The sequence below is a fragment of the Pseudorasbora parva genome, chromosome 12 (assembly GCF_024679245.1).
Source record: "Pseudorasbora parva isolate DD20220531a chromosome 12, ASM2467924v1, whole genome shotgun sequence".
NCBI classification, from domain to species: domain Eukaryota; kingdom Metazoa; phylum Chordata; class Actinopteri; order Cypriniformes; family Gobionidae; genus Pseudorasbora; species Pseudorasbora parva.
Window position 1 is genome coordinate 13,388,500 of NC_090183.1, and position 26,757 is coordinate 13,415,256.

General features: G+C 37.4%; 1 protein-coding gene across 2 annotated transcripts in view; it reads right to left on the reverse strand.

The window, feature by feature from the left end:
- The window catches only part of gpd2 (glycerol-3-phosphate dehydrogenase 2 (mitochondrial)), a 42,544-nt gene extending 16,303 nt beyond the window's left edge, over positions 1–26,241 (reverse strand). Inside the window, exons 1-13 of one of the 2 annotated variants that reach the window (XM_067459238.1) lie at positions 26,122–26,241; positions 24,319–24,423; positions 22,571–22,579; positions 20,398–20,569; positions 19,891–20,015; positions 16,173–16,270; positions 15,282–15,445; positions 10,749–10,910; positions 9,861–10,005; positions 9,554–9,747; positions 3,321–3,455; positions 1,649–1,824; positions 1,018–1,149 (exon numbers count right to left, since the gene is read on the reverse strand). In XM_067459238.1, coding sequence (XP_067315339.1) covers positions 1,018–1,149; positions 1,649–1,824; positions 3,321–3,455; positions 9,554–9,747; positions 9,861–10,005; positions 10,749–10,910; positions 15,282–15,445; positions 16,173–16,270; positions 19,891–20,015; positions 20,398–20,569; positions 22,571–22,579; positions 24,319–24,417 — 1,611 coding nt within the window. In that variant the 5' untranslated portion in view covers positions 24,418–24,423; positions 26,122–26,241. The remainder of the gene's footprint in view (positions 1–1,017; positions 1,150–1,648; positions 1,825–3,320; positions 3,456–9,553; positions 9,748–9,860; positions 10,006–10,748; positions 10,911–15,281; positions 15,446–16,172; positions 16,271–19,890; positions 20,016–20,397; positions 20,570–22,570; positions 22,580–24,318; positions 24,424–26,121) is intronic. The other variant, XM_067459239.1, reaches the window with a different exon arrangement.
- Positions 26,242–26,757: the final 516 nt, after the last annotated feature.

Consider the following 26,757-nt stretch of genomic DNA (forward strand, 5'->3'; position numbering starts at 1 on the left):
ACGAAATATTCTGTAGCCTATTTTGCCGTCAATACCATAGATATGTGGCTACTCCCGACGTTGTCTTTGCTGTATCCGTAGGCTATTTCTGTTTAACATTAGGAATAGGGCTTCCCTCCGCATCAATAGCAGCAGCTGCGCCGCGTCAGACTTCTAGTGTGCAAAGGCAGAGAAAACGCAACACAGCCCCGTGGCTGACCCGCAACAGAAACGCCACGCGCATCCGCGGCATGACAGTGAAAAAAGTTACATGTAGAGTACATTATGGGCGCCAATATTCCGTTTAAAACCGAAATAGTCCTGGGATGAAACTGCTCACTTAGAGCATGGATACCCTCGGTCACATCAGCAAGATTAGACATTGAACATTTTAAATTTAAAACAGCTTATTATGTAGGTAACGTAGCCAATGTATCCGATGCTTTCACTTGATGCAAACGTTTGTTTTTGTGATTAAAATACATCAAATATTACCAAAACATCTGTCTTCCTGTGTGCAGAAATTTGTTTATGTAGCCGTGACAACAAAACGCGTGCGCGCATGCCTGTGATGCTCCGTGCGCACCGCGCGCCAACCCCATAGACTGTGGCCAACCCGCAAGCCTTGCACTTCTGAAAGTCTGAGGAGCCACTCGTGTTGCAACCATAGATATACATAATAAATAATATACTTAATTACATAATATACTTTATTATGTACATCTATGGTTGCTACTACTCTCCGGCGCCGCCATCTTTATTTTGAGTCTGACGAATCGACGCGCATATTTTGCGTCGACGTATTTTTTGCGTCGACGTCTACTCAGCAGCAACACTTTACTTTTATTTATTTTTTTGGATGAATGTCAAATTTAATTTTAAATCTGAACACTCAGATCCTCTTTACATTAAAAAACCTTGTCTGAGAAAATGGCCAATGTCAACAGTTGCGATTGTAGAATTGGTCAGCAATGTTTTAAAGGTGGGGCTTAGCAAATGGTCAAATTCTTAAGTTGATTAGAGTTTCAGAGTGCTTACCTCACTCTCTATGTAGGGAAATTCCGACACAAGGCGTTTCCCCAGTATTGGCCATCTCTTGCCTGTCACGTGAGCCATCTTAGCTACATCAAACGCTCTTCCTCCATAGGTGGCGGCCAAGTGCTGGGCAACCTGTGAGTTTACAAAATAAAAAATGTTACTCCTTAGGGCTTTTTTAACTGTAACAACTAGTAACTGGTGGTCTGAAACTTCACGAGTCACCTTACATGAAACCAACTTTAACCAAGGCTAGTCTAAGATTTTAATCTGAGGCTCTAGAGGTGTTTTCTTCATAGTTCTTTAACCATCTTATGAACACCCATGCTTCGTTAAGCATTCTGACAAATAAACACAACCCCGTTTACATCGATTCAAACTCTTCTTTTATATCTCTCACCAAAGGTCAAGTGCTGTCAAAAATATCTGCATGCTGACCTTTTTAAATATGCTGGCAAAACAACATCCATGGTAGCGCTACGGCTCCATCAAGCTCTCGCGCTTCCAAACAAGGGTTTGCCAGACTTTCTCTTCCCCACAGAATCAGTGGGGACTGAAGCGTTATGGAGCAGTTGAACATGCTCCAAAGCGCTCTGACTGGCAGAATGCTAAGCAGTTATGCTTCAAAACCCACCTCGTTTTCCAAGCCGTAGTCTTGAACCAAGCGAATGTACAGGGTGGGGGTCCAGTCCTTCCCCCCCTCCAGCATCAAACCGACCGTCCTGCTGGGTCCGGCTGAGAGGTTATGAGCCTTTATAGCGGCATCAAGTGTCTCCTCAGCCATGGAACGATAAGTTGTCCACTTCCCACCTTCAGTAGACAGAGAAATCTTTATACAACCTCCGTGGAACACCTGTCAGTAACCCACTTGGCCTATTCCTCATTTTAAAACAGTGTTTGTGTATTTTTTAATACTTGGTTATATTGAAAATGTTCCTTATATTATTTGTTAAGTGAGATCTAACTATTTAAAATATTTTTTTTTACTTAATATGTATTTTTTGTATTAAAAAGAGGATTTAAAGGGTTAGTTCACCCAAAAATAAAGATTCTGTCATGAATTACTTACCCTAATGTTGTTCGACACCCGTAAGACCTCCGTTCATCTTCGGAACACAAATGAAGATATTTTTTTTTAAATCCGACGGCTCAGAAAGGCCTTCATTGATACCAATGTCATTTCCTCTCTCAAGACTCATAAAGGCACTAAAGACGTCATTACAAAGCCCATCTCACTACAGTGGCTCTACAATCATTTTATGAAGTGACGAGAATAGTTTTTGTGCGCAAAAAAACGAAATAAGGACTTATATAGTGATGGTCTGAATGGCAAAGTTTAGAACAGTTATGAATCAGTGTATTGATCGCGTGTCAAACTGCTGAAATCACGTGACATCGGCGATCCGAATCATGAATCGAAACACTGATTATAACTTTCGATACCTTGTTTTGAAATCACTATATAAGTCGTTATTTCGTTTTTTTGGCGCACAAAAACTATTCTAGTCGCTTTATAAAGTGATTGTAGAGCCACTGTAGTGAGATGGGCTTTGTAACGACGTCTTTAGTGCCTTTATGGGTCTTGAGAGAGGAAAGGACATTGGTGTCAATGAAGGCCCGTCTGAGCCATCAGATTTCAACACAAATATCTTCATTTGTGTTCCGAAGATAACCGGAGATCTTACGTGTGTCTACATTTGCTGCATTTGGGTGAACTAAACCTTTAATAATCAGAACATACACTGCTATTCAAAAGTTTGGGCTCAGAACGATTTAAAAAAATAAAAAAAGAGAAAATAATACTCTTATTCAAAACTGTACAAATGTAGCTTGGTTTCCACAAATAATATTATTAAGCAACATTGTTTTCAGCATTAGTAATAATAAGTAATGTTTCTTGAGCACCAAAATGAGCATTGCAATTACAATGATTTCTAAAGGATCATGTGACTGACCACTGGAATAATGATGCTAAAAATTCAGCTTTGGCATCACATGAAAAAATTACATTTTAAAATATAGTCAAATTGAAAAAAGATATTTTAAATGGCAATAATATTTCACAATATTGCAGTTTTCACTGTATCCTTTTGATCACATAAATCCAGCCTTGGGGAGCATAAGACACTTTTTTTCAAAAAGTTTAAAAACTGTAGTGTATTTGAACTGTGGTGTATTTTGGGAGCCATGAATGCATGCAATCATTTCAAACATTTTTTTACACTGTACAAATCCAACTAAACCATTTTAAGGAAGAAACTATTTCTAAGAAAATGGAGACCAAGGCACAAATTAGTGGCACTGACCAGCAATTGTGACGAGTCCGCTGTCGCTGATGTTGACGATGTGGTTGCGACAGATGGACTGCGTGTCTTTGGAGTTGGGGTCGGTGACCAGCGGACGAATGCCACTCCAGGCCGCCAGGACATCCCCTCGCCGCACTGAGAACCAAAGAAACCAGAAACGCTGACAATCTCTGACAGCTGAAGTGTGTGTGCAGTGTATCTGATTGACAGGACTACAATAGGCTACTCTATTGTATGTCATACATGAAAATGACAGTGATGTCTGCAATAAAAGCTATTTTGTCTGATAAATGACCACGAGGGAACATGGAAAGTGAGATTGTCCGTAAAACCTTGAATTGCTTTGTTACTTTGTTAAACCAACAAACCATTACTAGAACATCATGTACGAGTCCGGAGTCAATTTCCCTATTGTGGTGACATCTCAAGCATTAATTATTAAAAGGGAGTTGTGTATCGATCCGTGGTACACCTGCCACTGTAATATGCAGGTTGATATTTCTGAATGGGGGGAAAAACATAGACAGCACTCTCATTATCAAAGGGCATCTCTGAAACATTTATGACAAGGCTAGGGAGCTCAGCAGACAGCAGACTTGGGAGACCAATAACACACACACACCTTGAGTCTAAATGAACCTCAGCAATAGACCGCTGGGCTGTCGAATGCATTCAAGTAATTTAATTCTCAGGGGGAGAATTCAGTCCATTTCCAAGCTGTGGAATGCACTCGGAGAGTTCTCGAAGAGTCACGATCGCCATTCCTATTAGGGATACGTAATATATCGGCGTATTGGTATAGGCCAATATTAGCATTTGAAAATAACTTGCTGAAAAGGGACACTAATAATATTGATATCTATGTTAAAAATATTCTAACATGCATTTTGCCTGTCAAAATTAAATGTATAAATGGGACGTGAAGTAACACAACTGATCACAACAAACAGGTAGTTCACCCAAAATGTTTAATTCTGTCATCAATTACTTGCCATACCGTAAGACTTTTGTTTATCTTTGGAACACAAAGAAAGGTATTTTTAATTAAATCTGTGATTTCTGTCCCTCCACTGAAAATCTATTCACCCAAAACTCTTCAAAACATTCATAAAACGTAAAAAATAAAATCCAGAAGAGTCAATACTCTTCTTCAATAAGTTTTCTCAAGAGACATGTTCGCTTTATATTATGAACAGATTTAAATTGGGAATTTAGAAATTACTTTTCTTCACATATAAACCTTGATCAGCAAACACAGAGCATTCAAATAAGCTCAACCGTACTTGCTTGATGCAAGAACATTTAGAGCAAAAATTAGACAGTCAAAATTAGTTAACGCAGGAGATTTTTTTCAGTTTAACACATAAAAATATTATGTAATGTAATATAATATAATATAATATATAATATAATATATATTGTATCAATGCAGCAACCATTTTTCAATAGACCTTTAGCTAGCGTTACATTATATGATAATGCTCTTATTCATGCAAATGCTTAAAACAATTCAAGCACCACAAGACAAAAGAGAACACTCTGTCTGTTTTATTTTTATTACAATTAAAAAATATTAAAAAAATTACAATCAATTAGTAAATTTTTTAATGACTGACAGCACTAGTGTATATGTAAATGTGTGTGTGTGTGTGTGTGTGTGTGTGTGTGTGTGTGTGTGTGTGTGTGTGTGTGTGTGTGTGTGTGTGTGTGTATGTTTTTATATATATTTATGTAAAGAAATTTAAGGACTTTGCCTCCTCTTTTGCCTCTTTTTATAAAACAACACCGCACACCACAGGTCAGCAAATATGATATCGCTTGTTTCTGCTTCTTTTTCTCCTGTGTCAGAAGATTCTGTACTCTTTCAGGAGAAATATAACAGCGCCCCCTACCATATAACAGTGAAAACATTACTGTTATCTTAGTTTGTACATAAGTTCAAGAAAAATGTTTTATATTGCTACTGTGTTTTGTCCTCATCATTGATGAATATAAAAAAAATACTCTGATGCATATTTAGTTAGTTTTGATTCATGATTTCACTAAAATTTTAGATTGGAGCTTACGTGTGAACACTTCTTAGAAAAAAAAGAGGAAAACTTTATAGATTTATATCTTCCATAATTTCAGTTATCTAAAACATAAAATAATTAGGGCCAGATTTACTAACAGCTTGCACCAGCACAAACCCTTTTTTGGCATTAAAAAAACTCCAGGATTTACCAAAGACAGTGAGAAATTAGCGCTGAAAAGGCATGAACAGTTATTTTTGCAGCTGACCTTATTGCATATGCATTTGTTGTAGATTCCCTTTCAGACGCAAAATTTATGTGAGGAGAGTATTTAAATGAATCATGCTAGGTGATATACTAAGATTTGAACTTGTCAATTTCCTGTTATTTGTGGCATTATTTACTGACCAAAAAAAAGCATGTCTTAAACCAGACGCTAATTTGCGCTGCTCTTGGTAGATTGCATTGCCGTTGGTCATTATAAAAAAAAGTAATCCCATCTGCGCTTTTGTGGAATTTCACTCACCCTAATTTGCCCTGTTAAGTAAATCTGGCCCTTTTTAGCAATCAGCTAGAAATTCTATATTGGTGGCTTCCTATATGTTTACCCTCCTTTAAACACGTGATTGATTAAATTAAGGTCAATGTAATGATATTTTTAATTGAGAATATATAGTCACCCAAATTTAAAAAAACATTTTTCTTAAATTATAATCTCTCTCTCTCTCTCTCTCTCTCTCTCTCTCTCTCTCTCTCTCTCTCTCTCTCTCTCTCTCTCTCTCTCTCTCTCTCTCAAACAACTTCTCTACTTGAGGGACAAATAACAAGATCTTGCCGCAACACTGTCAGTGTGACAAATCTCCCACAGTCAAATCCCTTTAGCTGCCTTCAGTAGAGCAGTTCAGTCCAGTTTCAACCCTGCATCCAGAGGCAAGGTCTCTGTGTCATTCTTCCATCGCTCAATTTTTATTCACACTTTCAATCAACCCTCCCGGGTCAACAGAGTCGCCCATCCGGTCTCTCATTCTCGCCCGGAACAAAGCAGAAGACACCCTGCCACATGACTGCCGTCACATTGTGGTTTTGAGTATACCTTCTGTTAAAAAACCGACAGTCAGATGACTTTCCACAGTAGCTGAAAGACACATGCAGCGCTGAATGAGATAACGAGACTCAACAAACTCTTAACGACTTGCCCAACAATCAGAGAAAGGAGGAAGCGTTTTTTGCGAAGGGAGAATTAGTTATGAAGCTAATCAATCAAGCAATCAAGCCCACATCCACAGCGCTTTGAACAATTAGAGGACTGCGCTCCAAAATCAATATCTCTGCTTTCAGAAGGAGAGAGTAGTTATCAGTCCCCGCTAGTTACTAGACTCAACACAACCAGTACAAGCCTGCCTTTCTATTCATTTACGTGCATGCAGAAATGAAAGTCTCTTCAATGCCTTTGCATGTGGCCTTGGTGATCACAAGAGTTGTCTTTCAAAAACATTTTAAAAAATCGGACAAAATCCAATCTTTTGAACGATAGTGGGTCATAAGTTCACACTTTATGCAGACTGCTTTCTTAAAACAACAACAACTACAAAAACACAGTTAACACTTTAGTTTAGGCTCCAATTCTCACTAGTTTTTAAAAGTTGCTTATCAGTATGTATATTACTAGGATATTGCCTGTTTATTAGTACTTTTAAAGTACATATTAATGGCCATATACTTCTTCCTTTGATTCCTACCCACCTAAACCTAATAACTACCTTATTAACTATTAATAAGCAATAATTAGGAGTTTATTGAGGCAAAAGTCATAGTTAATAATTAGTTAATAGTGAGAATTGGACCCTAATCTAAAGTGTGACCATAAAGCCTTATCTAATCATCCTCATGTTGCTCAATCCTCAAAGCTCTTTTCCATAAAAATATTATGTTTGGTTATCATTACCAATTCCTGCACGTGTTCTGCCAATGTGGACAGAACAGTAATAAAGTCCTCTGACAGCGTTTCCTGCATTTCCTGTTTCCCTTCCATAGTATTTTTCCTCCATACACAAAGTCAATGGGTTCCATCAACTGTAAGGTTACCCACATTCTTCAAAATAGCTTCTTTTGTGTTCAGCAGAAGAAATACACATTTTCAGTAAAAAAAAACTTGAGGGTGAATAAATGATGACGGAATTTTCATTTTTGGGTGAACTATCCCTTTAACAGTGCGAGCGAGACCGGGACGTGAGTGCAAATGAGCGTAACCTGCGAGCCACAAAGAGCAATTATTGGTGCATGAATTAAGTCACAACAGAATCTGGGAAAACAGACTTTTTACAAGAATAGTTTTCATTTATTTATTTTCGAAATTATCTCATCATTCAGCATTTGTTTTTCCCCAAACATCTCTTCCCCAAAAGTACTAAAATAATAACTACTATTGCATAATATGGTTCCCCAGGTGAATAGGGTAAAACATGTAACTAACAGATATCATCATACTTCCCCAATTGATTAATTACAATATGAATTAAAAGTTTTCTGAAACATTGTTTAAATATGAAACTGAGGCATTATAATTAATTAAATAGGCAATCATTTGCAAACATTTCCAGAAACAAAACTACAAAAATTGATAAAACCAGGTTCTAAATTCTTGTTTCATTTTGTTGACATATTAGAGTCAACGGTTTTACAGGATTTTGGATATCTCTTACCAATAAATCTGCAAATGCTGTCAAAAATAATTGTTTACCAAGTTTTTAAAATCAGTCAAATGATGTATGAACAAAACTGTAAAAAAAAAAAAAAAAGAAGAAGCAAAAAAAGAAAAGAAAACTTCATAATAATAGATAAAAAAATAAAACAAAGTTTGGTGTATGCAAGTGCATGTGACTCATTTTAAGAGAATGTCTGTAATTGAAATCTACAGATTCAAATAGAGTGCAAAAAAATAAACACTTATAAGTGCATTTTGGGTGTTGTAGTCTTTCTATTAGTCTGAAACAACATATGTGACCAATGCTGGCAAAATGAGTCGCAATGAGCAAATTTTCAAAAACTAGTTATTGTTATTGCAAACCCTTCAAATGACTGAGCTACATCTTTTTGAAGTCGATACAGTCAGCAAAGTTAATTTTGAAAAAAATTTAGTTCAAGGTTTCTGAAGTTTCCAAAACAAAATCACCCAGCAACCATACCTTAAAATACCTGGTAATAACACCAAATTTGGCACACATAAAGTAAAACCAAATATCTATAGGAAAAAAATTATATTCAACTGTTTTCCATGATACCACAATTGTTTGATTAAAATGAATGAAACAGTCTATATATATTAAGGCCTACTACTGTACCGCACAGATGTTTTATAGTGTTACACATTTTATCATATATATTTATGTTATATATTTTTCCCCAACAGTTAACCAAATGTCCACTTAAGACATAACAGATAATATTTGTGTGAATACTCGCCAAGACAGATCTTTTGAAGGACTGTAATTTTGTTTGTGCGAGGTGTCTTTGTGCGCATGCATCTGATCTGTCTGTCAGTGCGAGTAAGATTTTAAAGGTACAAGAGGTAAAAACGTTATAAATACTGTTTGTTTTCTCACACAAACCGCTCGTTTCGTGTCTTAGGCCATCAGTGTGTACTTACGATGGGGGATTGTTTAATTTGGACTTCTCTGTATGCTCTTTGAGGTGGTGGCCATAGACCTGCATTATGTGAGGCACAGACAAGAACGGTTTGACCTAAAATGATCAAAATTGAAACTACTGGGGAAACAAATACTCCTACATCTCGGATGTAGGAGCATGAGGTAAGCTAAAACATATCAAAATTTAATTTCAAAGTGAACTATCCCTTTAAGAATGACTTCAGTGCCGTTCTTTGTTCTTTTCTCAGAGAAAAGCTTAACTCCAAGTCTTCCAGAGTCACGGACAAAGCTGATTCGAAAGGCCGCTGTTCGCCAGTTTCTGTGTTTACTAGAAGCACGCAAACGCAACTCGGCCGTCATTATGTTAAGCCCCGCCCACCGATTCTATACACGATGTGATTGGCCCGACCAGAGTTTGTCGTTTACAGCTCAGAAGTGCATTGAGAGTTCCTAGACGACACTCAGGGCAGATAAGATTTGCTGCCTCTAGGGTGCGTCTAAATTTCTAGGCTTACTGTCAGCATGTCACATTTTAAAACCATTTAATAGAAAAAGCACAGGCTGTGTAATTTACCTTCTACGTCAGGGCTGAGGTAATTGCGAACTTCTTTCAGGATAAAGTTGATGTCCTCCTCCATAGGGATGGGATGGGCTGTGACTTCAGTGGGCGTGTCTGTCGTGCCAGCAATTGTCATTTTCTCCCACGGCAGGAAGAATATGACACGCCCATCACTGGTGGCGGGGTCTAGAAGCCCCATGTTGTCTGGGCTATAATCGGGAGAAGGATAGAAATGTACGTCATCTCTCTTTGCACTGTTAACACCATAAAAATACACTTGGGAAAAAGAGGTTGAATAAGTTTGAAGGATTCAGGGAGGCACCTGTAGTATCCAGGGATGACAATGTGCACTCCTGCACTAGGCTGGCAGATGTTGGCAGTTTTCTGGTTGTCCATTTTGCGTAGTGAGTCAGTGAAGGGGCCGGTAGCGTTGATGACACATTTGGCACGAATGTCAAACTCCTGCCCTGTAAACGGCAGAGTAAGGTGTTACTCTGAAGTGAACACAGCTGACCTGACCCCAGGGGTCATTTGCTAAGAATGTAAGACAAATCTATTAAAAGGACGGAAACATTTAAAAGGGTAACTGAAAGGTGATCAGTTAACGCTGGTTTGTTGGAAAATTCTACTTTAAAAGAAAGCAAACATTCAAGAGACAACCTATATGTAGATTTTACTTTAGGATCTCTGTCAATATTTTGATTATTTAAATTGGTCACATGGCCGTTGGAGATAGCCTCGTGGGCAGCACGCCAACAAAAAGTGCTGTTACGCTTTGGCCAAAGCAAGTTCGAGGTCTGGCTCATTGACCTTTCCTGATCTCTCTCTCTCTCTCTCTCTCTCTCTCTCTCTCTCTCTCTCTCTCTCTCTCTCTCTCCCTCTCCATTCTATACTATCCTATCACATAAATATATATCTTAAATTGTACATTTTTTGTGGCAAAATCCAGACATTTCAATAGGAATCCACTCAAGGGCAAAAGACTTGCTCAAGCAGACATTTCAAGTTGGTCATGTGTATTCATCATGTTGACCAATAGAAAGCTGCTTGGTTTGAAAGTTACTTATGTTTGCTGTACGGTTTTTAAAAAATCATGACACCATTGGCAATAGACAATATAACTTTTTTGTCAATTGACCACAATTTTGCTAATGTCACCTCAACTTTTTCTCTGAATAATAGATAATTTCATTTTACGGGCATATCTCACCTGTGATCATGTCTCGACAACGGGCTCCACAAACTTTCTCTTGGCCCGTTGGGTCTGGTTTCTTTAGCAGATGAACCACCTCTGTGTAGTTAGCAATAGCTGCACCATGACGGGCCGCCGTAAGAGCGATGGCCAGGTTCATACGGGCGTCATTGTGCTGTCCTGAAAAGAGCCAGAGCAGAATGTCACACAATACACATACACAAAAAACATAAGTATAAGGGGTTACACTTGATTTTAAGGGGTTTGTGTTACAGTGTAATTATGCATGTAAGTACTGTGTAATAAAAATTAACTACATTTACTTACTATAGGGTATAGGATTGAATTATGCTTAATTTATAGCACTAGGGGTTATTACCACAGTGACTGCATGTAAAATGTGTAACAAGGACACTGTAAAATAAAGTGTTACCATATTAGTACTATCCCTATAAAGGCAACTTGTCCTTTTGCATTTTTTAGAATACTAAAAGAAAAAAAGAAAGAAAAAACTTGGTAAAACTTTAGAATAATGGTCATTAGGTAACATATGTTAATGTATTAACTAACATGAATTAACTGAGCAGTACATTTTTTACTGTATTTGTTCATCTTTGTTAATATTAGTTAATAAAAATACAGCTGTTCATGGTTTGTTCATGTCAGTTCACTGTGTATTTACTAATGTTAACAAGGTTTTAATAATGCATTAGTACATTTTGAATTAATATTAACAAAGATAAATAAATGCTTTATAAGTGCAGTTCATTATTAGTTCATGTTAACTAATGAGCATTATTCTAAAGTATTGCCTAAAACTTTTTTGCAGTATTCTGAAACACTTACCCTATATAACTAGAATCTCAAAAAAATATGTTTGTCACATTTCACTTAATCACAACTTTAATTTTTGTAAAATTGCCCCAAAACTATAGCTACACACACACACACACACACACACACACACACACACACACACACACACACACACACACACACACACACACACACACACACACACACACACACACACACACACACACACACACACACACACACGCAATTTACTTAGCTTTCAAAATGGGGACATTCCATAGACTTCTATTGTTTTTATATAATAATAATAATAGATTTTATTTATAATGCACTTTTCAATTCCGAAGAATCTCAAAGTGCAACAAAGGTTATACAAGGTAAATATACAGCTAGTTATACACACTATGACCTAACCCTAAAAGTTTTTACCAATTAGGACACCTCCAAAAGGAGGTTTTGTCAGATTTAGCTCACTTCTGGGTACAAATTTCTCCCCAAAATATGGTTAAGTAGGAAGTAGGTACACAATGATTTACTGTACATGCCAGAGGCCGCTGAGCCAAGACTTGCTTCAATGTTTGAAGTGGTGTGACGGCGTTCAATATTGTTGTAGGGCCATTCGAGGCTTTTGAACAATTTCAGACACATTTGAAACATGAATTACAGGAAACCTTGAAGCCAATGCGATATCACTCTATTACGGCAACTAAAGAGCTACTAGAATTAGAAAACGCCTCTGTGTTCTCCATGCTAAAGAACCAGAGGGATAGGTAACCCACGTAAGCATGTCTAATGCTAACACATGCTCGGGGCAACTCCAACAGACAATAAAATAATAACACAGGCAGGAAGCCTGTTTAAAGGGCACACTTCTCAAAGAATAATGTGCAGTGAAGGCACCAGCATGCTTTGTTAGAGATCCCATGAACCTGCGCCGGCTGGGTTTGCGCTCACGGCTCTGCGCTCAAATCATGATGCAGGGAAAACATCCATGTTAAGAAGGATACCGCGCACATATGCATGTTGGAAAATTGTTAATATCATGTAAGAGGACGAATCACAGCAAGCACGGAAAGCTTTGTCCTGCAGCGGTAGATAGAAAACGCTTGGCTGAGCTTGAATGTTTATTAGAGTACAGCTCGCAGGTACGGCGAAAAGAGCAGGGCTTTTGTGCTGCGAGCGAAATTATAATGAAATAAAGAAACCGTGACATTACAAATGACTGAAAACGCAGATAAGGGAGTTTTAGCGTCAGATTAGATTAATAAAAAAGACCTACAGAAAGAATGAATGACATATCATAGCGGAGGAAGGATGTGACGGGCGGCCGTGCGCGTGGATGAGATAGTGAAAGAAAGAAAGGGAGAGAGGACTCAAGGAGGATGAGGGACAGGAGCAGAAGAAGCGATGCGAGTAGGGGAAAAAGAGAGAGAGGAAGAGAAATAGAGGGAGGCAAATAGCGACAGGCAGGCTGCGATCTCCAGCGGAGAAGGTCAGATTCGGAAATGTCACGGCCGTGATTGTTCCAGATTGAATAATTGGAGAGAAAAGCCGGCTGACAACCCAGGGGAAGGAGGGATGGTGGTGGGAGGGGTGGGGGGTGAGGGGGGAACGGACGTGGGGAGAAGAACGAATAAAACCTCTAAACTGTCATTACAATCGCTGGGTCCGATTCTCCACACACATACATACGCAAATTAAGACGCTTTTGAGCGCAGTCGCCGGGCGGCACGTGAACACGCCGCGGCAGGGAACAGAGCATCCAGACGTCTCTTTGCCTCTGTTTCTCCCGCTGATGGACGCGATGTGACAGATCGCTGCTCAGATAGCCGCCGCGCTCCCCCTGAATATAAGCTGCCTGCGCACCCTGCGAGGGACCGTGTGTATCAGTGTGGGCCAAATGTAGTTTGACAGGAAGCACCGGAAGGCAGGGTTAGAGGGCGGGGCTTGTGCTGCCCCGGACGGGACCTTGAATAAAGGGGACACATTCTGCACACCCAGACTAACCAGGAACATATGGAAGTTTTGCCTGGTGGCAGCCTCGGGCGGCCCAGGGCGCAGACGGGCCAAGAGAGACAGGCACAATGAGTTCGGCCGTAACAGCCGGTGGCGGTTTTCCAGAGATTATGCAGGAATGTCACAGAGTCAAATGAGCTTGCACTTATTGCTGCATTAAACAACAAATGACAACAATTATGACAACAAATCATGAATTGATCATTATAACTTCTAATAACTGCTTTAACAAGCTCATTGTTTCTGCCTAAATGAATACATGCTAGCTTACTGCATGTTTGTATTATCTTATAACTGTACATTTTTTGACATCACTTCGACACAGTCACTTCTGAAAACAGATGCCGACACATGCAGTTTCAGTAAAGCTGCTTTAAAACAATATGTATTGTGAAAAGGGCTATACAAATAAATGTACGTTGAATTGTACTGAATTGGCTTATTTAAAGAATGAAGCATCTCCTCATTCTGGCACATCACATGCTTAGCAAAAGCAATACTCAAAAATATTTGTATTGTTTTAAAGAGCAAAAACATGATTCCTCTCCTATTTCTCACTGGCATAGGCGTAGCTAGACCTTATTTAGTCAGAGCACAATTCCAGTGAAATTACAAAATGAAATGCAATCAGTAAGCCCCTGTTACTGATATGCACTACTGGCAAACAAATGCAAAAAATCATTTATTTTAAAAAGCCAGATTCAAACCCATAGCCTCTCACAAGCATTAGCCTCTCTCACACACAAAAAAAGCTTTTTTTTCTCCGGTTGTGGTCGTATGAGTTGTGAACTTTCACAATGGTTTAACTATGTCTGACACTGTTTAACTAAGAGACAGATGGCATTTTTTTCGTTGTTTAATGTGTTTAAATGTGGCATTATGAGTTATTGTAGTATGTAAACTACCTTTCAAAAGTCTGGGGTCAGAAAGATTTATAAACATTATTATTATTACCTTTATTCAGCAGTGATGCATTAAATTGATCAAAAGTGAAAAGAAAGACCCTTATACTTATACCCTTATACGTTTCTATTCGGTTCCTTATACTGTTATATTTCTATTATAAATAAATTGTACTTTTGAACTTTCTATTCCTCAAAGCATGATGGAAAAATATCAGTTTCTACAAAAATAAAAAGTTCTCAACACTGATGATGATGATAATAAATGTTTTTAAGCACCAAATCAGCATATTAGAATGATTTATGAAGGATTATGGGACACTGAAGACTGAAGTGATGCTGAAAATTCAAACAAATAAATAATAAATATATATATATTTTAAATTACATCTTATAATACATTAAAATAGACTAACAATATTTCACAATAATACTGTTTTTCTATATTTTGATCAAATAAATGTAGCCATGGTGAGAATAAGAAGCATTTTTTTTTATCTTACCAACCCAAACTTTTGAACTTTTATAATACTAAATTATAAATTATTCTAGAAATGTATTCATATTTAGCATTTTAAATTGATTATTGGGTAAATAAGGAAGCTTGTTTCCACCACAGAATAAATAAAAAAAGGATAAAATAACACCTCTTTTTTATAAACCTGCAAATGCGTGTTATAAAGACACAATTGCAAGAAATAAACTTGAAAGCTTTCATAGCTAACAGAGATGAGAAAGAAAAAGAAAATGTGCATACTCCGAATATAATATTTCAGATCACACTCAAGACTGAAATCTTAGATTTGTTCCTGCTCACCATCATAATAGACAATGGCTCCCACGAGTTTGTCTTTCTTCAGCATAGGGAAGAGTTCCAGTGCTTTGCTCTTGCTCAGGACATAGCTGCTCTTCAGACAGTGTGATCCGGCAACCAGGTCGTACATTTTAATGCCGGCCCAGTAATACGGCAGCTGCCACCACCTGGTAAGAACATGTCCAGTAACAATAACACACTATTACTTTCGGTTTCTGTTGACAAACATGGCTGAGAAAAATGAATTCACCTGCATTCAAATCCAAACAATTTTGTAAGTAAAACTGATTTACCAGCCTGGTGTGTTTGATGGTCTCCGAGCCAGCTAAAGCTGGTTTAAGCATTTTTTTTAGCCAGGTTTATTACTAATTAAAATAGATATGGTTGAACATGGGCAGGATTGGATTTGTTCAAGTAACGCTAAGTCATATATAGCACCTTGTGACATTTGTTTTATGTATAAGAAAAAAAAATCTGACAGGCAAATGATGTAATCTTGAGGTTTCTCATTTCTGTGACCCTTTCACACTTCTCTGGCTGCTTTAAATATCAGAGCAAGACATAAATGCCACGAGTAATTAGTAATGATGATGGTAAGGACAGGAAGATCCTTTAAAAACCCAGAATGACAAGGGGCAGAGACTGAAGAGGCGAGAGGTTCAGCATTGATCCACGGAATTTCCGGACACCAACTGCTTCGGGTGACCATATGAAAGGTTCGATGCCATTTCTGTGAACTTATCAATGGTTTTAAATACAAAAACTGGATCTAGGATGTCTCCTGTTTTTCTCTTTAACTTTCTGCCATGTAAGCCCCATCTGTCCCTTTATTTTTTCTCTTTTAATAAAGAGGGTTTTATATTCTTGACTTTTCTGGTTGTCTGGTTTTCTTACTTGTAAACAGGAAGCATTATAGGTAAAGGTGCAGACAGGTGAGGGGCGATGTCCAGAAGATTGGCACGTTCGTGAAGGGCCTCTTTTACCATCATGTACTGAAGGCAGAAATAAATCTGTTAATAAAAAATTCTGGGTCCAGGGGATTCATGTACAGATATTTTGGAGTTATATTTGAGGTGTAAATGTATGTAATTTATGTTGAAGAACAAAACATCAAGATTTCTTTAATTAATGCAATCCACACGTCAATGTAGTCTTAAATGGAAGAAACGGCTACTCTAAAAACCCACAGGAAATGTTCATTTTGTTGAATTATCGTCATTTTGAGGCTTTTGACAGCAAAATGTTGTCTGGCTATCAACAGACCAAGCTCAATTTAAGATGAACATTGGTCTGGGGCAGTGGCGAGGCCAGAAATTTTTAACTGAGTGGACCTTGGTGGAATAGGGTGGACCTCAATGACTACTCTCAAATTACACAAATTAAACAATATGGGACAAAATCACTTGACAGTAAATATAAGCTATATATGATTTATTTTTTGCCAACAAATTCATATAATTCATATATGCAAAATTAATTTATAACAAGCAGCTACAAAGCCTATTGCAAGGTAGACAAATATAGATATTGTGCTGCTATATGACCACTAACAAGACATCAGTGTTCAGTAATTGGGTTCATTTTAAAATGGAATAACCAATTCTTGTCAACTAAAGCAACTCAGTATAACTGTTGTCAAACATGTATTTGCAGCTTAACCTGTGAGAATTTCGTCTCGTGTTATGCACCGTGGCCCGTGTTAAAAGTTTATTTCACTAGCAGACGTAAACTTATCTTCCCATCCCCTCAACAATACATGATTGGCTAAACATTACTACTAAGCTTATTGATTGGCTGCTGCAATAAGTCAGTTATATGAAAATGTTTTCGCTCTACAGTAATTATTTTTTAATAGGGCTGTCAATCGATTAAAATATTTAATCGCTATTAATCGCATGATTGTCATGAGTTAACTCGTGATTAATCGCAATTTAATCGCACATTTTTAGCAATTGTAAATCTAAAATTAAGTTTTTAATACTCTAATCAACATGAGTATGGACAAATATGCATGCTTTATGCAAATGTACATTTATTATTAGTGAAACCATACTTATTCAATAATAATCAATACAGCATGAAGATTAGACGTATCAAAGGTCATAGATGTTTATTTAAGAAATTGTTCATGTCTCTTAAGCCTAAACTTAAAAATTAAGAGTAAGCAGTGATTTTTCTCATTTTAAGAATATAAAGGGAGTCTTTACACTGGCAGTTTAATGCAGAGCAGGGCACAGTTCGTATGAAAAATTGGTAATGTGTACCAGTGAGCGCACCAGATCCACACCATACCTGGAGGAGGTCCATACTCCACGAGTAGGAATATAGTGCGGCCCCTTTAAGAGACGCGCGCTCCCTATTGAACTGCCGGTATTTTGCGTGTGCACGCCGAACTGGGCCGCGATTTACGTGGACAGTGTGAAGAACATGGACTCGGGAGCGCGCTTGTTCAGGGAAGTAACCTGTGCATTCGTTTTAGCCGATTGTAATGTATTTCGTTCAATAAAACAGGTGTATGGTGTTAATGATTTACCTCAGACATGAGCGAGAGTGAGCTGCAGTGCATCGCGCTCAGACTGCAGAGAATGTGCTCAGTGAAAAAAACGCACTTTTCTTTCTGAAGTCTAATAAAAGTTAAACAAAAAATGTGGTAGCTTAGGCTATGTGGTAGCTTATGTAGGCAATAACTGCACTTTTGGTTTAGAATATTAATGTCAACCCTTTTCTTTCCCTATTAATGTTTGCTGCTGCGTCTGACTGCTCTCACTTTTTCCAACTACGGGCTATGCCACGGATCAAACAGAAAATGCGCGCTGCGTTAATAAATTTAGTGCTGTTAAAATGAATTTGCGTTAACGCGTTATTAGCATATTTGACAGCCCTATTTTTTAATGAAACTTTTTGTACGTGTTTAAGTGATTTGTGTTGTCACATAGGCATATTATTTTCTGCTATCACAATTTTTTATTTTTTTTTGTCTGTTCTGATTGGGTGGGCCAGCCGTCAATCTGAGTGGGCCAGTGCCACCCTGGCCCTTATGTAGCCTCGCCCCTGGTCTGGGGAGTCTGCTCTTTATTTTCTACTGCACAAGAGGCGGGATCAACTGGCATTATTCAAATAACTCTGTATGCAATTGGATAGTCCTTTAACCAATCAGACCACAAGAGGCGTGATCAACAGGCAACGAACCATAGTTTCTATATCTGTCAGCGTGTTAAACTCGCCAATAGCACGCCAGGTGGATAAGCCAGCCTGTGATTGGTTCCCGCAAAAGTGTAACAGAAGCAGGAGAAATTTATGTACAGGTTTACAGACTGAGTCACAGGGCGAAATCAAATCGCCGGCAGATCAGGGCGGGTTTACTCAGTCTAAACAAAATGCTAATGCTTGCAATTAATATAAATATGCTCTTATATTTCATCATTTATCTTACTATTAAATATTTAAATAAGTGTAATTTTAGTATCATTTAGATACTATTATAGTTTTCATTAGCATTTTAGATTAGTTTCATTTTGGATGTTTTTATTTACATGAAATATGCCTGTATAGTTCTTATTCATGTGTATTACATTTTGAGTTTAGTACATCAATTTAAACTAAATTAAAATAACAACTCTTGCCTTGACAACTATCTGGGAAAATGAATAAATAATTAAATATAAAAGGTGCAGGCACAAACTTGCTTTATGTATGTTTCTGTTGATGGATACACGTGCTGGCTTCTCAGTGATACACTAAAACAACAGCGATAATAAAAGAAGAACGTGGACAAAACCGTCACTCTTTGTAAACTGTTCAGTGCATGCGAGTGCTGCTGTATGTCCGAATAGGAGCCGTTTCGCCGCCATCACCCGCGTGTAGAGCCAGAAGACGCGAATGAAAAACTGCGCGCGGCTGTGAGAAGATTTATCTCTGTGCACTTATCCGAGAGCGAGCACTCGTCGCGTGCAAATATTGAGATATCTTTCAAGTCTTGCACTTGAACGGACAAACTCACACAAAAAGTATGTCAACATGTCCATCTTGAAGAGTATCCAACTAGACATAGTCTAAATATGCCTTAAGTGAACTTTATACAGTCGAGAAAGGCGACGCATATCCCTGCATCAGGTCTTAAAGGGGCAGTAGCCTTTACTGCTGTCTTTTTAATGTCAAACAAAAGATAAAGACATCACTCACTGCTTTTGATTAATTTAGATTAATGTCAAAATTAATCTAGATTCATCTAGATTAAAATATATATATATATATACGTAACTCTACGTAACTCTAATAACTGTTTTAAATATGCATTTTTTATGCAGTTTTTACATTTGGTGGACGACAAAATTGACTGCTGTCATTTTGAGTTTCAAATCTTAAACTGCTGTTGTTTCCAATTATAACTGACAGCATCATTTTTCATTGTACTGGTAATCAGACTTATTGAAATAGTTGATGGTCAAGTTATTCATCCTCCACACTGATGCCTCAGATCTGCAGCATCCTACTAAATGTTTGTGCTTCTCTCTTTCTGATAGTTGCTCAAAATGTCACAGTGGTGGCGTAAACGGCCTTGCAATCATTCTTCTAAATATTAGGGGCAAATAGGGAAAAATGGGGCCTTCACCTGCTCATAATCTAGTTTCATGATGGCTTTCTGCAGATAGCGGACTCCTCCGTGAATGAGCTTGGTGCTTCTGCTGCTGGTGCCCGATGAAAAATCGCTCCGTTCTACCAGGGCGGTCTTCAGATCTGGACGAGGGGGCAGAGAGACAAGTAAGGAACGGATTAGACAATGCACTGGCATTTTAAGACCTTATGGTGCCAAATATTTAGACTGCAGCTGCTGTCATTTACATATGGCTTTCTCCACTTTCTGTAAAATCACAACATGCTTATTGCACCCAGGCACATTCTGCCTGGCCTCCAGAGCTGAATACAAAATCTAATGAGAATAAAGCAAAATCCAATATAAATCATCACCTTTAAAAATATATATATCTAAATATACCTTACAAATGCATTTGGATCAATTTATTATTAGATTAAAACTGAACTTCACAATAAAAACCATCATGCAAAGTTAATATAAGTAAAGTAAATATTGCAAAACTTTGTCAAAAAAAGGACATACTTCGTGTGACTGCATCTAAGGCACATCCTGAGCCCGTGGCTCCGCCGCCCACCACCAAGACGTCAAACTCCTCTGCGTTTCGTAGTGCTGAAAGTTGCTCCTCTCTTGTTGGGAGAGCATCTTTAAACGGCTCCTTTAGCTCGCCTTGCGCCTCAACATATGCTAGCCGGGCCTGAACACATCCAGCAAGTAAAAAGACAAAAACAGAACATTGTGACTGCATAACAATAGGCTTCAGGCTCTTTAAAGATGCAATCCAGAATTGACATTCTATAAGCTTTACTGTGCAACTGCATGTAAAATTACAGTCTTGAACACTATAGATTCAACCCTTTCAATATATATATTTTTTCTGGATTGATCTTTAAAAAAATAATAATAAGATAAATTTAATTAGATTAATTAAACAAGACAAACAGATATCTATAAATGTACTAGCAAAACACTGAACATGCACTTTCATAATAATTGTCAAATAATAGTCAAAATAAAATTATATTTCAAGAAACATTACGTTAGACACCATGCAGAGACAGAGGAATTAAGTGGGATGCATTATTGGTAATATCAAATTAGTGTTGGGTTATCAGAGTTCTAGTTCAGTTCTTTTAAGAAAGTTAAAAAAAATTAGCATTCATGACATGGTTACTCCTTATGGCAATTTGCACTTGCACTGTGACTTTTCATATCATAACAGACAACAATATTTGATATTTTATCCTTATGCTTTATATGAAAATACAACTGCTATTTTCAATATGAGTTTCCAATTGAACTCATTTATATATATATATATATATATATATATATATATATATATATATATATATATATATATATATATATATATATATATATATATATATATATATATATATATATATATATATATATATATATATATATATATATATATGTATATATATATATATCTCATTTAGATATATATATCATTTATAAAAGAAAATTTGGTCACACCTTAGTCTGGGAAACACATAATCACTATTAACTTCAACTTTTGCCACAATAAACTCCTAATTTAATAGTTATGGCGTAGGATTAGAGGCTGTTCATTACTTATAAAGCACATATTAATGCCTTTTTCTACAGGACCACATCACCTTAAAGGGCTAGTTCACCCAAAAATTAAAAAATTGTGTCATTATTTACAGACCCTCAAGTTGTTCCAAACCTGTATGAACTTCTGTATTCTGCTGGACACAAAAGAATATATTTTGAAGAATGTCAGTAACCATACAATGGATGTAGTACACGATAGACTTAATTAGTCATTTTTCCAATGGGGCCCATCAGCTGTTTGGTTACCCATACTCTTCAAAAAAAATCTTATTTTGTGTTAATCAGAAGACAGTTATTTCATACAGGTTTGGAGCAACTTGAGGGTGTGTAAATGACGACACAATTTTCATTTTCGGGTGAACTATCCCTTTAAAGGATGGAGAATAAGGCATTAATGTGTGCTTTATAAATACCAATAAACAACCAATATGCAAGCTAATAAGCCTCTAGTTAATAGTGAGAATTGGTCCCCAAACTAAAGTGCTACCAAAAATTTGAAGTGTTTTTGTACAGTCAAAAATTGTGAATGAACAGCTGCCAATTTATCAATATATCAGACGTAAAATTCGAATGAAGAGAAAACAAGCCTGGGTAAAGCTAGGTGTCGAGGGTTTTAGCAATGATTAAACGTTTTATTCATTCTTTTCGTTAGCATTTGGCCTAAATGATTTCATCAATCTGCCCCCAAAAGCCTGTAAGGTCCATTTGACTTGCAAATGACCAACTGAGCCCAGACATTTGCAATTTAGACAGTAATAGCATGTAAAAACAAGATTCAGTAATTAGTGTCTATTTCCAAGGACAGACATATTTAAAACATCCGCACACTATTAAGAGAGGCTGTCCTGCAATCAGGACAAGTGCATGACGGAAACAGAGAATTTCATGCAAATACGCAATCGGCCACCGCAGAGTGATACTTCAGCCAGAGTGTAACAGTGCCCTTGCCATAGAGGAGACAAACAGGCACTCACTAACACACACACGCTCAGCAAATTAACATCACAATCCCAAAGATTAGCATCTGCCACATGCATGATTGCAAGCAATTTTTGAAAGAAGATTCATTCTTTCTCTTTTGACTTTTGCTTACCCATTTAGGCTGCAATGAGATGACACAAGGGATAAATAAACATAAATAAATGGAGAAACATCAGAACAAAAGTTTGTGTCATTGAAACACGATGCAGATGTGACGTGAAGGTATGGAAGCTTGTTTCCGCCACAGAATAAGAAATAAAATAGGTAACTGCGACCTTTCTATCTCGCAAGTCTGACTTTTTTTCTCAGAATTGCGTGATATAAGCACTGTAAAAATTCCAATTGAACATTTTCTAGTGACTGATCACACTAAGTTTTTCAGTTGGCCAAATTGAATTTGTGTGAATTGATGCAATTTAATTCAATAAAAAATGTAGATGTGATCAGTCACTAGAAAACTTTCAATTGGAGTCCTGATTTTTTCTTTTTTTCTTTCACAATTGCGAGTTATAAGTCAGAGTTGTGAGATATAAACTTGTTTTTTCTTTTTTCTCTCAGAATTGGACTTTATAACTCACAATTGCGACTTCATATCTCACAATTCTGAGAAAGAATTGCGAGTTTATGTCTGGCAGTTCTGAGCAAAAAAAGTCAGAATTGCAAGACAAAAAGTTGCCATTATCATTGAAAAGTATTTTTTCGTGGCGGAAACCAGCTTCCACGTGAAGGTGATCTAATTGACTGCTAATAAAATCGTTCATGTTGGTGACACCTGAGAAAAAAATCTCTGCAAATCATATCAGTAAATTGAATAAACACAGAGCAACCGAGATGGATAGGGAAAATATCTAAACTTAAGATCTTCCATAAATGTTTTCTTGACCAAATTAATCGTGTAGCGACAATCTCCATGGAAACCATGTCCTTGAAAGTGCATAATTCTCTCGCTCCCTGGAGTTTCATTGGGATTGGAACAGTTGAGATGCAAGATAATGGACAAAATGGGCTTGGGAAGATTTAAATAAATGATGAGAGAGAAAATCAGGACTCCCATTGCTCTTCAAGGGTCTGTCTTTTTTTCTTCATTTGTTTCAGAAAGCCTTGTTGATTATCTTAATCTACTTGACCTTCCGTTATTTGGTATAGCGTCTAAACAGACAAGACCCCTGGGGTTCTTACTAGTTTAAATACAGACAGAACATGGTGTGTGACACACTCCCTGATGGCGTGAATGGGGATCAGATTGTTCATGATTACATATTCAAGAGAGATCCTTTAAACAATATGTGTATCACTGTTCAAGTGTAATCTCCCTTTAGCAAACAAAACCTGATTTTAACACGGTACTCTGCCCGAGAGAGAGAACAGCATAAGTTTGGAGACTCGAGGCAATACCTAAAGGTACAAATGAGATTTGTAAGTGTATCTGGATTTGCCAGGTTTAATCTTAATAAGATTTGTCACACTTATTCATGAAATCTCTTCTGTTTGGTTGTTGACCACATGAAAACATGAATAATTATAAACAGGTAATAGTTATAAATTGATACAAAATACAGGGCCTGAGTTGTACTGTCCAATGTGAGCCGATTAAACTTCTCTTTAAGGTCATGTAAACAATACAGAGAGCACATTCCTGAGTCAGGACAAGACATGCTGTGGGACAGATGGGTGTGAACAGCTGCGCTCTGTGTATTCTGCACTATAGCCTGTAGGAGTCACTGTATGGATGTGAAATGTGAAAACAAATTCTTGGTATTTGTCAAAAGAATTGGCCAATTTAACTTTACATTCAGATTTCAAACAGAATTAGACAGACTCCAAGCAACAACATCTATGCTGTTTACTGTAAATGTATACCTGATTCTTCCTGTATTCAAAGAACTGTGATAGGCTGATGGCTGTTGCCACAGCTCCGCCCCCTATTAGGGCTCCTTTCACTGCCTTTCTGAAAGCCATTGATCCCTGAAACAGATTTAGAAGAATAAATTATATTCAAAACATCCACACAAAAAAGGATATATTTTATTTTTCCAATTCCTGTTTAGTCTGTTATACAGCAGAACTGCGCAGATTCACCATTTATGCAGTTTAAGCAAAAACATAAGGCTGCTTAGGAATGAAAAGACTATAACATTTTTATCTACATAGATGTTTTGCTAATGCGCTAATATGTCTGCCTCCTCTCTGGTGTCTTGAAATTAAACTTAACTAAAAAGTGCAATTATCAAATACATGTATAATGCAGCATAAAAGAGGTATATACAGTCAAACCAAAATGTATTCAAACACCTTCAACATTTTCTCACATTATCAGTTTCTTCGCTATAGTTTAGAAAATGGTAATAAAATATTACAAGTACCCAGAGTTACTGTCAGAATAAAATTAATCTTGATAATGTCAGGTAACTTTGATAGAAAGAACCAATCAGCTGTCAGTGGTCAAATTTAAGTGCACAATTAGATAATAGCAATTTACGTTAAAAATTGTGGCGTAAAAAGTCACATTAGCAATAAGCAACAAGGTCAGATCAAAGTGAATAAATTTGATCCCAATTTGTTTAATCAATTTTACTGGTGGTCCACTCCACTGTATGAATAATTTTTGGGTATATAATATGTCACAGTTTACTTTATTTTGCTATCCTCGCTTACATCTTAATTCTTACTGTACCCACTAGTAAAAATTATATCTGGTGTCTGAATAATTTATGGTTTGACTGTGAATATCATATACATATAGACATTTATCAACTTACAAAACTGCAATTATGGTAATAAGGAGGCATATACATTGTATAAGTCAGTCATATTGTGAAACTAAAACCATAGCACTGACTTCCCTGTCACAATCACTGACCTTGGCATGAAAACAAACCCATAACAGTTGCTCAGAATCTCCCCAGTGTTCGTGTCAAACTCACAAATGTCAACTGTCCAAGTCCAGTTTGTGTAAATGACTACTGTAGTAATCCTAAAACTGACAGGTTCTGCTGAAGGTCAAAGTAAAGCTACAATAACTCGACCTAATGCTCCGGGTAGGGATGCAAGTCATATCACTCCATGATACTAGAGGAAGTGAATGAGTCATTTTTACTACACTGTTTGAATTCACGCCTGTCCCGCATGGCTCGTTTATGGCCAACCATGTGCAAGGCATAGAGAGGAGCCACAATGTCTGAGAGGGATCTTACAGGTTAGGCTGCTGCTTTACCAGTTCGAGTACAATAATCAAATGAATATAAGAGCAGACTTGAGTGTGAACATGTAGGCTAATTATGGCCTTCATCGAATAGTTTTCACTTAATTAGAAATAACAGAAAGGTTGCCTTTAGGCACAAATGTCACAAAAAAGTCACCAGTGATAAATACAGACTCGTGTAATCCATGCAATCCATCACATGAACCCACATTAACATCGCGTTAAATCATCACGATCGAATTCGTTGATACATAGTGCGATAACATTAAGAAAAGCCTACAGCTATGAAATGTAGCCTACTTATGATAAAGCATTGTGTAATGCAAATATTTCAATAATAGACACACTATGGGATGGAGCAACAGTGGGTGGCTTGCATCCAAGAATAGACCGGACAGGTTCGACGAACGACGTCAAATAATTACACGAACAGTATGGCAAGACCTCTGGTTTTTACTTACTGATTTTGGCGACGGTGATGATGATGATTTCTAAAAAGGAAAATCATGGACAGTGAAGGTATCAACTGTGATGTTACAATGTTACTTATTCAGGAATCCAGGAAGTACACTGACAGGAAGTATTTGACAGACAGGCAAATGGACGAATCAGTTTAGAGGATTCTCAGCTCTCGTCCAATCGTATTTAGGAAGGCGTTTACAGGCGTCTAATTGCAGACGCACTTGGAATAGAAAGGCGTTTTGTAAGACCATCTTTTATGAAAAAGGGACGGTGCACAAACACACCCAGTTAAACAGTTGGATTTAACAACCAATGGATTTAGACCACATGTATTTCTATAACATAGGCTATCCGAAAACAATCTGTTTCTCAGTTTGCTACAGCTAACTTACTTCATTAAGAAATGCTAAACAAAAGGAATGTGCACTATATACGAGTCGACTGCGTACATTTGGAATGTTCTCAAATTATTTTCCACCCAGAGTGTTTTTCGCGAGGCTTTTTATCGTGTCAGTTACACAGGTGAGACTTTCAGCCTAAAAAAGTTGAGCGCGACCGCATCAGGCGTCATGGAGTTGGAAGCTGCTGACGTAGCGATGACGCAGCTCGCTTCAGTCCAAACAAAGTTGCCTCTG